Here is a 14,713-nt window from a genome sequence, read left to right on the forward strand (position 1 = left end):
AAAGTGTATTATATAGTTTGCTTAGACAAAGGTGAATAAGATGGATACCTGATATTTGTCAATCCAAGAAATATAGAGAACTGGATCAATTGAAGTTGCTTTACCAAAGATTTCTACTTCAGTAACAGACTCAGCTAGCAGCTTTGCCAGTGTGACCCTCATTTCTTTTTCAACAAGTGTGAGCCACTCATTGATCTTAGGATGTTCTGTGATAGACACAGGTGTTTTGAACAGCACCTGAAACAATTAAAATTTAAGTGTAATTTTAGTTTTAATTTAGACCAGGTTTGTAAGTTTGCAAAAAACCCCAAAGACGCAGCTCTACCTCCTCTCCTTCTCGTGATGAGATCCCCAGAACAACAGTGTTATCTTCATTCAGGATGATGCTAGAAACTCCAGCAAACATTTTCTTGAAATGTTTCTGGAGCTTAGCTACATTCTTGCTGTTTCCTATGATTTCGAGCAAGTCCTCATCACCAACGAAGTAGAACCTAGTATTAGAGATAAGGTTAAAGCTTTTTAAAACAACTGACCACTGAGGTCAAAGAATTTTTTTTTTTTTTTAAATTAATTGAAGGCCAAGAATTAATATAGTTACTTGAACCCACTATAACCCTTAATAAACTGGGGAAATGTCTGCTAGTTTGTGCAATGCTGTGTAATTCCTTTCCTCCATACTTCTGCTAGCTCATAGTAAAAATACATGAGGGCTTATTCTCTGCACCATTGTAGTCTAGATAGAGTTTTCTTCCCACTTTAACACCTCATTAGCAGATAAATGCCAAGTATTGAAAGATTATGAGACAGCAAAGCTCCCGCTCTGAACACATGTTGGACGTGGAGGTTAGGTTTAAAATCTGCAATCCAAGGACATCCCATACTACTGAGAATTGAAGGTGAAACAGAATGCAACATGATTCAAATACAGAATGACACCAGTTCTTAAGCTTTGGTATTTAGTTAAAGAGATTCCCAAGGGCTCATTTAGTTTAATGAAACAAAACTAATTTGAGAATTTCATTATTCAGTACCAGGTGAAACAGCCTATTAAGCAATATTTATATTCAAATTATGCCATTTAAGTAACTAATCACAAGTGACCCACAAAGAAATTGAAGTTTGTCACTTCCCAGGAAATGGGGCCATAAAATGTCTAAATTGTTCACCCTTTATTTTTTATGATTCTAAAGCATTCATGTTTTGATGTCTGCCTATGCACTAGAAGGTTGCTAGCAGAACACAATAAAAGGAAGTACTTAGGCACTACTGTGCAAACTAACAATTCACATTAGAGTTTATTCCAGCACAATTGGTTGAGGAGATGAAATTCCTTACCGAGGAAAGGAGGATCTCTCCCTCTCCAGATATTCTCCCAATGCTTTCTGGATCTTTCCAAGCAAGTCTGCTAATCTCTCCAGTGACCTTTGTACACCTTGGATGTTAAGAACATCCATCACAAGGGGAGATTTGGATACTTTTTTCATAAGTGCCAGAAATTCAGTACTGATGCTGTTAGTGAGCAAGAAAAATATTAAGCACACATTAAATGAGGGATACAATAGTACAAGTTTAGTTACTGAGCATGAAAAAGGGTGATGTCTATTAATTTTATTAATATTGTGTGGGTATTATGGTGTGGCTGGCTTTATGCTACACTAAAGATTAATTCTAGTTGGAGCACTCCACGTGGTAGCCAAGAACTAGACAATGACTAACTCAATTGCTAGTGCTCAAAAATGGACCATACAGTAAATCCACTGCCAGGTGCATACGTCTGTCCTGGGACATATGTCCTGAACGTGGTCAAAGGCTTTGAAATGGATAAGAGACTGCTTGTTAGCTCAGGGTGGGAGACATCAAATGAAGACTGGACACAGGCAGAGACTGCAAGGGTGCAATCTACCTGCCTACCCCAATGCTAGATGATAGGTGGGACAAAAAGGGCTACCTAAACTTGCACAGAAAGACTAAGGTCTAGATAACTTCTAGGTCTACAGGTCTTTTATTGTTTTAACCCTTTTTTTTATGTCCAAAAGAAAACTATCCTTATGAACAAGCTGTTCTGTCACTGCACTCTCATACTAGTCATAGGCTTCCAAAGTCTGCAGCAGGGGCCAAAACCCAGATGGACCTGCTGAGAACACTACTGGTGAACAAGACTATTTTGCTCTGGGTCACTAGAACAAAAAGGTGGGGGAGAATCACAGGATTCACTGAGAGAAGTGCAGACCTATCACTTGGAAGGGGTGCGCATGCAGCAGGCAGAGGAATAAAGTCAATGGTGCAACTTGCCCTGAACTGTAACTGAGAATTTCACACAAATCCAAAGTAAGTACCTTTGGAACCTCTGTGTTTCAACAGGCAGTAAGTGCTTAATATCAGCACTACCAGTGAAGATCCCCTCCAGATAGACCCATCGCCTTTGGACATCTATCCAGACATCAAAGAGTGCCATGATGCGATTCAATTTGTCCTCCCAGCTAAGGGCATCTTCTTCAAACACCTAAATGTTACAAAAACCATTAAGATTCAATTTACCTTAAAAAACAAAACAAAACAAAAAAAAACCCCACACACTTCAGCTACAAATCAGCAGGATTTTAAGAATTTGGACAAATAACACTAATCAAGTTAGTTTAAGAACTAAATTGGAAATAATTTTGCAAGTTTGGTTAAAGCTATAAAAAGGTATAATTACAGTTATACACCAAGTTATTTGCCAAATTTGGCGCACACAGTGCCAGCTGAACAAATGTACACTAGGAAAAGAATACTAAAACAAGGAGGGAGCCAAAGCCAATTGAAAAGAAAAATAAAGTAATTTTACATTATACCTTGTAGTATGGTGATAACTTCATGGCAGACACACTGTTAATGTGCTCCTTGACCTTGTTGAAGAGATCATCCCAACCACGAATCAAACGACATTTGTTCTGATAGTTAACCAAATCCAGTTCATAAGTGTTCCACACTTCTCTTATCTTTAAGAAAAAAAGAAGTCAGGTTATGAACTCCTGACTGAAATAAATGTAATAGAATTAAGATTACTTTCTATAATGTAGAAATGTAGATACATGAGCTTGATTCTTATCTTTTTACAGAGCACATGAGCTTCATGGATTGCTGTGAATCATATGGTGGAAGATTTCATAATTAATGTCTTATGGGTCAGAGTTAAAGTTATTGGAACTCATAAAATGAAATTACAGAAGGCAGTTTCCAGTATTCTACTTAGAAGTTTTATAATAGTAACGTACTATGTATTTTACTTGATTTACCTTTAAGTTTAAGTTACAGTACCTTCAGTAAACTTGCAAAGCTTTTAATAAAACCCCTAAACCTATGGGGTTTCATGTTGTGTCAATTTTTGTGTTAAATTTACTCAGTTACTTAGAACTAAAAGTATATGGTGAAGGTCTAAAGTATTTCACTTTCACCATCCTGGGTATCCAAAATCCAACTTGTTACATAGCTTTCAGCAAATTAATTTACATCTCTAAAACCTCTCTTGCACAACAGGTCTAATATATGTATTGATAGATACTAGCCTGTTTCAAGAACTCTTCCAAAGCCATCTCTCCCTGAGCCACAAGAAGTACATCTTTCACAATTGCTTCATTCTTCTGCAAGTCAACATCCCAGATCTGTCCCAGGGTTAGTTCAGAGACAACCCAGTTCACATGAAGTCTCTTCATCAGCTGCTTCCAGTGACGATCTTTAAGAGCCTCAGATTTCAGTTCAATCACCAACATGTTTATCTAGAAAGGGAGACAGCACATATTAAGTTAATGGATGCACTTACCCTTGATAACTAATTAAAAAAGTTAAATACAGCTTACCTTCATGTAACCCTTCAGAAGTCTCTGAACATATTCATAGGAGGCATACTGCCGCAAACGAGCGGGGAAGTTTTTCAACTGGTTCAGTAAGCCGTCCAAATTTTGTCGAAGCTGTCAATAAAATACAGAAGCCATGAAAGAATTCATCTACCAGCAACATTATGAGAAACACAATCACTCTAGTAAACTGAATATTAGACCAGTTATCAGTTTTACTTAGTTTGTCATCTTAACATTTTGCTAAACTGTTCTTTAAGAATGGGAGAATCACCTTTAGATAATATTAATCATGCTTTCCTATTGTGCATATATTTAATTTCGCTAACAATAAATAGAGCTGTAAACAAGGCAGGCAAACCAAATCCTAGATGTACGAAAACATTCAATTGCCCCTCAAATCTCATCATTCCAACAGATTCGCCAGGCTTTTGTTGATATATTCCACCTCAGCACATTATATGGAGTCAACAATACTGCTTGAAGCTTAATTCATGACCACTGGTACAAAACTAGTTCTGTCTATCCCTTGATCATTGGAGTAGCACAGCATGAAGTAATTTTACACTAGATCACAGTGGTCATGAAATTGTGACATTCTCCCTCACAGATCAGAGGCAGAAGCCTTGTTTCAGGTTTATGTATCCAAGAAGCATCAGCTTGAACAATAGCTTTTAATCAGTGAAGCTGGACAAGTCTTTGAGAAAAGTGCTAATTTAGATCAACTTAATTTCAAGAAACAGATATAGCATCAATGCTTGTCCTCTGCAGATATAGCCTATAATTAAATATATTTAAGGTTGTGCAGTTTCTGCAATCCTGATAATTTTTCAGGTTTTGCTTTGTAAGCCTTATCCTGTTGAAGCTTCAGTTAAGAGGAAAAGTTATTTCTGCCGCTCAGTGCCGCAAGTTAGATGAAGACAGAAGCTGCATTCTCAGTAATGAATTCTATTTTTCATATGCCAAAAAACCCCAGAGACATAAGCACCATACCATATATTCTGACTCATTTTCAAGTTGTTAGAGCATTTAAAATGTATTTTTACCTAAAAGGCGAAGAGTCTAATAGTATAGTTGTAGTTATGATTTCTATATACACTGAATTAAAAACGTACCTTGCGAGGCTGTACTGAAACCCATGGCTGCTCCTTCATCTGATCAATCTGGTCCCAGACCTTAGAAAGCTCAGACCAAACTCCTTTGAGGTCTTGTAACTCTTCTAAAGCTACCTACAGTACAAGGGATACATCCAACTTCGGTCAGTAATATAGAAAGGACAGATACTTATTATCACTAAGTTAGACAGAACTTCTTAAACAAATCATTGGGATAGGAACTTGGCCAGGGTACTGGTAATTGGACAGAGACTTGATCCTAGAGCTTGCCTAGCGCATCTCTGGTGGCCCAAAAGGAGTTACCATATGTTGGCTGCTCAGTAGCTTAAGTCAGGGCTTGTCTCCATGGCAAGTTACTGCACAGCACGCAAGAGTGAACGCCTATAGTATATCAAACTTGCCTTGCAGTAACGTCTCATGTGGACGCTGCTACAGTGCAGTGACAGTCCTGGAGTGTGGCTTAGCAAAATGTGACTCAGAACAGCATTTCTCAAACTGGGGGCCGCGGACTGGGAACAGTGCTATCTCCTGGAGGCTACTGAAGCCAAGCCGGGGAGATTTTGGACACTAAAAGTGCAGTGGCACAGCAGGGCTAAGGCAGACTCACTGCCTGCCCTGGCTCTGCGCAGCTCCCTCTGGTCTCCGGCGGGAGGGGAGGGGGCAGGCAGCGAAAGAGTAGAAGAGGAGCAGGGTGTCTCCGCGCGTTGCCCTGGCCCTGAGCGCTGACTCGGCAGCTCCCATTTGCTGGGAACTGCGGCCAATGGGAGCTGCGGGGGTGATGCCTGCGGGCAGGGGCAGTGCACAGAGATCCCCTGGCTCTCCGCCTAGGAGCCGCTGCCAGAGACATATGCTGGTTGCTTCCGGGAGCCGCCCAAGGTAAGTGCCACCCGGCTGGAACCTGCACCCTTCAGCCCCTCCTGCACCCCAACCTCCTGCCCCAACCCAGAACCTGCACCCCCTCCCAAAGCCCGCATCCTGTACCCCCTCCCGCAACCAAACTCCCTCCCAGAGCCCACACCCCCTCCTGCACCCCAACACTCTACCAGACCCTGGTGAAAGTGAGTGAGGGTGGGGGAGAGCAAATGACAGAGGGAAGGAGGAAATGGAGGGGGCAAGGGTGGAGTGGGGGGCAGGGCCTGAGCAGTGGGGTTGGGGGGGGTCCCTGAAATTTTTTCATAAAATGGGGGTCCTTGCGTCGCTGAAGTTTGAGAACCGCTGACTTAGAAGCTACTTGTCATGTAGATAAGCCCTTAGGGTACGTCTTCACTACCCGCCGTATCGGCGGGTAGCAATCGATTTATCCGGGATCGATATATCGCGTCTCGTTAAGACGCGATATATCGATCCCTGAACACGCTCACCGTCGACTCCGGAACTCCACCAGAGTGAGCGGAGGTAGCGCAGTCGACGGGGGAGCCGCAGCCATCGATCCCGCGCCGTGTGGACCCCAGGTAATTCGATCCAAGATACTTCCACTTCAGCTACGCAAATATAACGCAACTTCAGCTACGCATCTTGGATCGATCACCCCCTCCCCTAGTGTAGACAAGCCCTTAGTCTCATCTCTAGTTAGTTTAGTGGCCAGATTTCTACATCATATAAAGCTGCCCTCAAGTGTCTGTGGTTGCTGTCTCAGTGGAAAAGCCAAGGGCTTGAGTTATGGGTATTGAGACTGAGTTACTCACCCCTAAGGATGGACCATCCCAGTTAAGGATAGGGCACAGTGATAGGGCAGCATGAAGGGAGAACCATTGACTGCTATGCCTCCTCTATGAATGAATTGAAGGACTTCTGCCTACAAGAAGTCATCTGTCCAGAACCATTTACAAACACCAAATTCATGGATTTTTAAAAAACAGTTTGTACCTGCACACGTTCTTCACTGCCACTGAGTAGTCCTGTATCTGTTAGCTCAAGAGCTTCTTTGGCCTTTGCACATTTCTCACGATCATCTTTCAACCTACCAAATTTCCCTTCAAAAACGGTAAGTGCTTGAAGAGCCTCCTCTGGACGCAAGTTTCCCTAGAAAGAACCATATGAAGGACAACATGGCACAGATGTTAAGAGTAAGGGTTTAGCATAGGGGTCTCAAACTCACTTTACCTTAGGGCCAGGGCCAGTCCTTAAATCCTCCCAGCGGGTCAATAATGTCACTCATGCTGCCCAGAACCCGACCCCCCCCCCAAAAAAAACTCTACCCGCAACTGCCTAAGGATCTGGGAGGAAGTTTGGGTGGGGGAGGGGGGTGGAGAAAGAGGGGATGGGGGTGCAGGCTCTGGGAGGGAGGAGGGGTGCAGGTTCTGGGAGGGAATTGGAGGTGGGAAGGGGGTGGGGGTGCAGGTTCTGGGAGGGAGTTTGGGGGCAGGAGGGGGTATATGGGAAGGGGGCCAAGGGGTATGGCGCTTACCTGGGGGTCTCCGCGCACTGCTTCCCCCAGGCACCACCCCCGTAGCTCCCCATTGGCCACAGGGGCGCTCAGGGTGGGGGCAGCGTGCAGAGGCAAAGCCCCACCCCACCCTGGGGTCGCAAAGCGGGCCTGGCCGACACGTGGAGCAAGCAGGCAGATGCCGCTCAACTCTGCTGCACTGCCGGGGCCCCGGGCCATTGTAAATCGCCTATGGATGGCAGGTGGGGCCAAGGGAGAGACCCAGCCCCAAAACTGCGGGAGCCCCGCAGGCCACATTGGGGAGGATCGCGGGCCGCAGATGGCCCGTGAGTTTGAGACCCCTGGTTTAGCACTTAAAATCTGTACAGAAACTACTTCTGATTAGCATCAGACACCATGCAATCTCTTCTGCTTTAAGGAATTTTCAGTTTCCCCGGCAGACCTTTAACTCTGGGTATATGAGTTACTGATCCCTTGCCTGGGTACATGTCTAAAGAATCATCTTGGCAGAAGAGATTTTTTAGCAGACGCTAGCTAGTAACATTTATTTTAAGACATAGGCTCAGCAAGATTCTTCCTCTCACCAACTGCTCTATAGAGTACACACTCCTTATTGCTAGTTAAATTTGTAAAAATCAAATTACAATAGAGGTGTTTCTGTTTTAAAATGCAAGTTACGTCAGGTAAAGTGTTGGAGTTTTAAACCAAGAGCAAAAGACAAGGTACACTTTCTGCCAAGTCACTAGGAAACCCCCTAGAGAGGATTCACATTTCTGCATAAAAATCTGTAAAGGTAACAACTATGCCCCCCCCCCCAGTCTATTTCAGGGTTTATTGAACAACCTCTTTGTTACAGAATGCTAACTTTCTATAGTAGTTCAGCAAAGAGACACGAAAAAACTCACTGTCACAGGCTTAGTTTTCTCCCAGTCAGTCAGCAGGTCAGTTGTACGGCTCTCCACTGCTCGATCCTCTTGAACGATCTTCATTTGCAAGTTTGCTACTTGTTGCTGAATGGCAGAATCCTTGCGACGCATTATGTCATTGAAAGCACCCCACTCTCCTTCAATGTTGTCAATGTATAACCAGGAGGAAGGGAACTGGAACCTCTGTTTCTCTAGCAAGCGCTGACCATTGCGGTAAAGCTACAGTCCACACAAACATTGTTAGAAGGTAACCTACTTTAATTTCTCTGTTAGCTAGAAGTTCAATTAGAAATTCAGATAGCCAGAAGTTTAAAAGAGAAATCAGCAATAGATCAGCCTAAAGAACCCTCAGAAGTATGAAGTAATTCAATAAGGCTCACTATAGAATCTTGCTTTGAAAGTGTTTATCTAGAAGAGTTACTAGGACAGGAAATTAGAGGCAGGGTTTCTCTTAGGAGGCTTAGACTGGTCATGATCAATTGTCCCCTTGCTGTAAAAAAGCTTTTAAGGATTTCCAGAAACAAGATGTTAGTAAGAAAGTGACAACTTACCTCAACTTGTTTCTCAAACTGCTTGATTTTACGTTTCAGGGATTGTACATATGTGATGAATGTCACTGCATCTGATGTACTAGCAGTGTCCACTAAATGCTGCTCCAACTCTTGACGGGACTGTTAGGGGGAGGGGAGGAAACAAAAAAAACAACAGTATTTTAAAGGTGGATGTGGTAAGTTGATTTTGTAATAAGGAATCATTGTTTGGACTATTCTTACCTTAGAAATTTGAGAGTGGAACTCTGTCATGTTCTGACCTAGCATTTGGCCAAATTTACTGAGTACTTCCTTATGCCAAGAGTCATATTTCAGGTTCACCTTAAATTGTACCTACAATCAAGAAAGTTTACTGAGTATTACTATTAGTTATGAAGTCTCATTTTAACCTCTATAAGACCATTCTGAAGTTTATTTCCACAAAAAGAACAGGAGTACTTGTGGCACCTTAGAGACTAACGTGCCACAAGTACTCCTGTTCTTTTTGCGGATACAGACTAACACGTTTGCTACTCTGAAACCTTTATTTCCACAGGTTACTTTTACAAGATGCATGAAAGTTTCAGGTTCTTACCTTCCCATAGTCTATGATAACAGGTCCAAATTCCTTCCTGGTTTCTGCATTGTCAAAGGTTCCTCTAGCCTTCCTTATCTGAACTAAGAGGGCTTGCCACTTATTTAAATCTTCTCCAAGACGGTTATATATGTTTTCAGCTTGCATATCCCATAAGCACTGGTACTGCAGCCATACCTATTAACAGGTACATTAAAAAAACCTCCATGTAACAGTGAATTTTCAGAATGTAGATACTTTCCTTATTTATGTAACTGAATTAATGGGGATTACAGTAAACAGGTAACATTGTTGGATTTACAAGAGCTCTTCTATATCTTTAATCAAAGGTAACGCCCATCAAATGCGTTATTCTACAATTTCAAACTGAAAATCAGAACTCATATCCTACCTTAACATACCGTTCAACCTCTGTCACAATGCCCATAACAGCCGAATAAGACTCCTCCAGTGCTACAGGACCATCAGGCATCCGTGTTAAGGCATTCCGATAGAACTTCTCTTCCTCAGACAACTCATAGTGTACACCCACCTGACAAGACCCACAATTAAATACAAGTTGCATATACCAAGTTCAGAACACATGGAGCAATTTTTGAAAATGAAAACTGGCCTTCATAACCATTAAAGATTACATTATCTGTATACTGTACATCTGCAACGCAACAGTTCTAGTTACAGCCATTTTATTAGATTTATAAATAAATTTCTCATGTTTACCTGGTATCTTTGACTTTGAATTCTGGGTAGTGATAGTATTACCATTTTCCAGGAAAACATTTCTTGATAGAGCTTATATCTGCATTCTTCAATTGGTGGATTCAAATAGATCACCTGGTTGGTTATCCTCAGTTCATGTACAACATTCTACAGGTATAGAAAGACACCACATTCAGTTTCAATTTTGCTAAATAAGAGCTTGCTGCGCCAGCTAAAGATATACAACTCAAAATAAATTTTAGACAAAGCCTGCCACTTCTTCTTCGAGTGATGGTCCCTATTGTATTCCACTGAGGGTTAACAACAAGCAGGGTGTGAGGAAGATGATGAAACCGTGGAATGGAGCACAGCCGCACCAAGCGAGGTATCCATCGCAGAGTCTTGCACCAAGGCATAATGGGAAGAGAGGTACGTACCGAACTCCACATGACCGCCCTACATATGTCCGTAACTGGTACATTGTGAAGCACAGTTGTAGTCTATGCTTGCACTCTTGGGAGTGGGCTTGTACCCCAAGGCATGGGGACAGTCCCGATAACTGATAGTGTAATGCACCCCAAAACCCACTTAGAAATCCGCTGAATGGAAATCACTTGCCCTTTAATCCTTCCTTCTATAGCGATAAAATGTCTAGGGGACTTCATGAATCATCTCATCCTCTGAAGGTAGAAAGCCAGGGCCCAGCAGACATCGAGGGAGTGACGGCGCCGTTCCTCCACTGAAGCGTGAGGTTTCAGAAAGAAAGCAGGTAAGTGTATTGATTGGTTGAGATGAAAATGGGATACAACCTTTGGCAGAAACTTGGGGTGAAGCACAGGGAAACACTGTCCTTACAGAACATGGTAAAGGGGAGGGGTCCATCACCATGACCCCCAGTTCTCCAACCCAGAAGTAATAGCTACCAGGAAAGTGACCTTCATGGAGAGGAGAGACAGGGAGGAGGTGGCCAGAGGTTCAAAGGGAAATTTTGTCAACACCGTGAGGAGAAGGTTGAGGTCCCATTGGGGGAGCAATGGATTGAAGGGGAGGATAAGTCCATCGGAGGTCCTTCCAAAACCTGGTAGTCAAGGGTGAGTAAAGAGAGTGCCCCTCCACAGGAGGGTGAAAGGCACTGATAGAGGTTATATGCACCTTGATGGAGTTGAGAATGAGGCCGGACGTCTTCAGGGAGAGAAGATAGTCCAAAAGAAGAGGGATGTCCACATCTTCAGGAGCAAGATCCCTCTGTTGGGTCCATGAGGTGAAACACTTCCACTTGGCCCTATAGGACTGCCTTGTGGACTCTTCTCTGCTCTTCAAGAAGTTGTCTTGTACTGCTGACGAACGTTCCTGCTCTAGTGAAGATGCCCATCCAAAAAATAAGCTCGGATGTGAAGAGTGTCTGGATTGGGATGCTGGGTCCTGCAGCCATGTCATTTGAGGAGTTCCAGAAAAGCTGGCCGTGGAAGCAGGGGGAATACACTGACATATGGGGACGAAGGGAACCCAGAACTGGCAAGGCCAGAGTGGCAATCAGAGTGAACTTCATTCTCTCGCATCTGATCTTGTGTAGGACATGTGGCAGAAGCTCTAGGGGGGAAATGCATAATTGATCTGGTCTGACTTGCAGAGGACTAGGGCATCACCTTGGGAAAGGTCACTGAGCCCCTCTCTCCCTCAGAGGAATATTGGGTACATTTGCTGTTGGTGTGGGAGGCGAAGATGTCCCCGGTCAGAATCCCACAGTGGTTAAAAATGTTGGTGACCACGGTGTCGTGGAGCTCCCATTTGTGATCAGTCATGAATTTTCTGCTGAGAGAGTTCGCAATTATGTTCTGAGTTCCGGAAAAGTATGCTGCTGACAACAGGATCTTCGAGCAATGCACCAATCCCAAAGATCAACTGCCTCCGTACTAAGTGTCTGTGACGTCATGGCCCCTTGTTTGTTGATTTAGTAAACAGTGATAGTGTTGTTTGACATGATGAGAACATGACAGGAATGAACGAATGTGAGAAATGCACAACATGCTCTATGCACAGCCCAAAGTTCTTGGATGTTGATGGGCATCCAGGATTCCCGAGCAGTCCAAGGCTCCTGAGTCATGTGCTCGCCCATGTGGGACCCCATCCGACAAGTAACACATCTGCGGTGATAGTCATGCTTGCAGGATGGAAGGAATGGAATTCCGGTTCAGACCTGACCTGGATCTGTCCACCACTAGAGGGAGGAGAGAAGCTCTTGGGGAACTGTCAGTAGAAAGTCCATGATGTAGTTCATGGGAGAATAGGTCCTCTGGAGCCACAGCTGCAGGCAACAAAAGTGGAGACAAGCTCAGGCAGTAATGTATGTACAAGTCACCATGTAGCCAAGAAGAGAAAGGCAAGTCCTGGCCAGAAGAGAAGGACTGGAAATTGAGTGGAAATCAGCTCTTGTAGGGCTTGGAACCTGTCCTCTGGGATGTGGGGACGTGCTGATATTGCATCGATACAGACCCCAATGAATTCTAGGGACTGTGTGGGATCCAATTGATTTTCTGATGTTTACACTCACTGACAGGGAGGAGCGGAGTGTAAGCAGCACGGAGGTCAAGGAACGACCCTCCCCTTTGGCTGCTAGCAGCACGATCAAATCGTCAAGGGAATATAGAGACCCCTTGGCGGTGGAAGTGGTCCACTGCTCCTGAGAAAACTTTGATGAAGACTTGTGAAGCAGTGATGAGTCCAAAAGGTAGAACCTTGAATCTCAGGAAACGTCTGTGGGCAGGATGGATATCCATGTGGAAGTAAGCATCCTGCATATTGAGAGCTGTAAAATACATGCCTCTCTCTAACAAAGGAACGATGGCTGCTAGGGTGACCATATGAAACTTTGGCTTGCGTATGAAGCAGTTGAGATGATGGAGGTCTAAGATCAGTCTCCACATGCCCCTCTTGGGGACTAGAAAATAGGTGGAATAGAACACTGCACCCTGATAGGTCATAGGAACAGGTTCCATCACTCTTCTTTGCAGGAGAGAGTCCACTTCTAGGTCGAGTAAGACTTGCACTTGGTTGCTGGTGTGTAGATACCCAGTGATTGCAGAGCGGTTCTGGAGCCTTGGATGGAATGGAGGGAATCATCTGTCTTCTGACTGAAGAGATGAGACCCATCGAAAGGGAGGTCTTCTAGTGGTGTTCTGGACTTCCCTTGGGAAACCTGACGAATGCAGCCATGAATCCCTCCACACAACGATCCCCAAAGCCATAGTGCGCAAAGTAGCGTCTGCCACGTCCACCGTGGCCTGGAGCGTCGTCCTTCAACTAGTTTCCCCTCCTGTAGGATAGCCTGGAAGCAGGTTTGATCCTGCTGGGGAAGTTTGTCTGCGAAGTCCCACCAACTTGCCGTAGGTAAGGAAGTTGTATTTAGCGAACAGAGCCAAGTACTTGGAAATGCGAAATTGGAGGCTGGCAGAAAAGAATACCTTCTGACACAAGATGTCCAGTCGCTTGCCCTCATTATCTGCTGGGGTGGAGCGTCAGCATTGCTACCGGGCCCGCTCTGTCACTGCCTGTATGATGAGGAAATTGGATGGGCGGGATGAGAAAAATCAGACCCCTTTGCAGGTACACAATACCTCTTCTCCGCCCCTTGGGGGTAGATGTGTAAGTGGTTGGAGTGTGCCAGACAGTCCAGGACAGTTGAAGAACAGTATCACTGATTGGAAGAGCCATTCTGGCAAGTATCAAGGCGTGTAAGATATCAGACAGCTGGTGCTGTTTGTTCTGTACAGTGGAATGTGGAGGGTATTAGCCACCCTATGTAACAGTTCTTGGAACTGACAGTAATCATCCAGGGGTGAGGAGGGAGACAGACACTACAGCATGTGGAGATGAAGGGAACTGCTCTGGTTCCAGCGGTACTATCAGAGTTGGACTAAGAGGAGCACCTGCCAATATTGGTTCAGAATGCCTACTCAATGATGATCAAAGAGGTGAGGTAGGGAACGCCTCTCGAGTGGAGTGGGAAGGTTCCAAAGGCAGATACCGAGGCCACAATACCCAGTATGGCCAACCAGGCAGATCTGTTGGGGTGGAGGGCCCCAAAGAGCAGGGTACCAATGGTTCCGTTGCTGGGGAAAGGGAGGGTACTGCCATTGAGTCTGCGGAACCTTAAGGTTATCATACTGGTTATGGAAGGGGCAGATCCTACAAGTCCTCCAATAACAAAAAATCAAAGTCCAGTTCGAATGGCGGTGCCCTCAGAACTGGTGGATCCACAGGAGCCATAGGGGAATGGGCGGGAACATGTCCTGAAGGAGGAAAGTCTAATGTAGGAGAGCATACCCCCCAGAGGAAGACAGCACTTGAAGACATGGAGACCTCACCTCCCCTAAGGAAAAGAGTTCAAGAGGCTCAGGGGAGGACTCAAGTCTCCATGGTGCCCGTGGTACATGATCTGCAGTTGGAACTGGAGCCAGAAAGGGGGACTGCCTCAGTACCAAAGGTTCCCTTGACTTCAGCGAAGCAAGGGCATATGTGTGGACCAAGAGATGCTACTACTTTCAAAAGCTCCAGCTTCTCACGCATGGCGTGTGCATATAACCCCCAGTGGAATACAAATCAGGACCATAACTTGAATAACTTACA

At 44.4% G+C, this 14,713-nt stretch overlaps 1 protein-coding gene across 1 annotated transcript in view; it reads right to left on the bottom strand.

The window, feature by feature from the left end:
* DYNC1H1 (dynein cytoplasmic 1 heavy chain 1) overlaps positions 1–14,713 on the bottom strand; it is a gene marked incomplete in the record, with an annotated part of 59,232 nt that overhangs the window by 24,577 nt on the left and 19,942 nt on the right. Inside the window, 15 exon segments of the mRNA XM_034767929.1 lie at positions 49–237; positions 326–491; positions 1,336–1,509; positions 2,337–2,503; positions 2,835–2,981; positions 3,549–3,758; positions 3,840–3,950; positions 4,952–5,065; positions 6,818–6,973; positions 8,243–8,482; positions 8,815–8,934; positions 9,037–9,147; positions 9,389–9,565; positions 9,780–9,920; positions 10,109–10,255. Coding sequence (XP_034623820.1) covers positions 49–237; positions 326–491; positions 1,336–1,509; positions 2,337–2,503; positions 2,835–2,981; positions 3,549–3,758; positions 3,840–3,950; positions 4,952–5,065; positions 6,818–6,973; positions 8,243–8,482; positions 8,815–8,934; positions 9,037–9,147; positions 9,389–9,565; positions 9,780–9,920; positions 10,109–10,255 — 2,370 coding nt within the window.

Source organism: Trachemys scripta, chromosome 4 (genome assembly GCF_013100865.1).
Source record: "Trachemys scripta elegans isolate TJP31775 chromosome 4, CAS_Tse_1.0, whole genome shotgun sequence".
Lineage (NCBI taxonomy): Eukaryota > Metazoa > Chordata > Testudines > Emydidae > Trachemys > Trachemys scripta.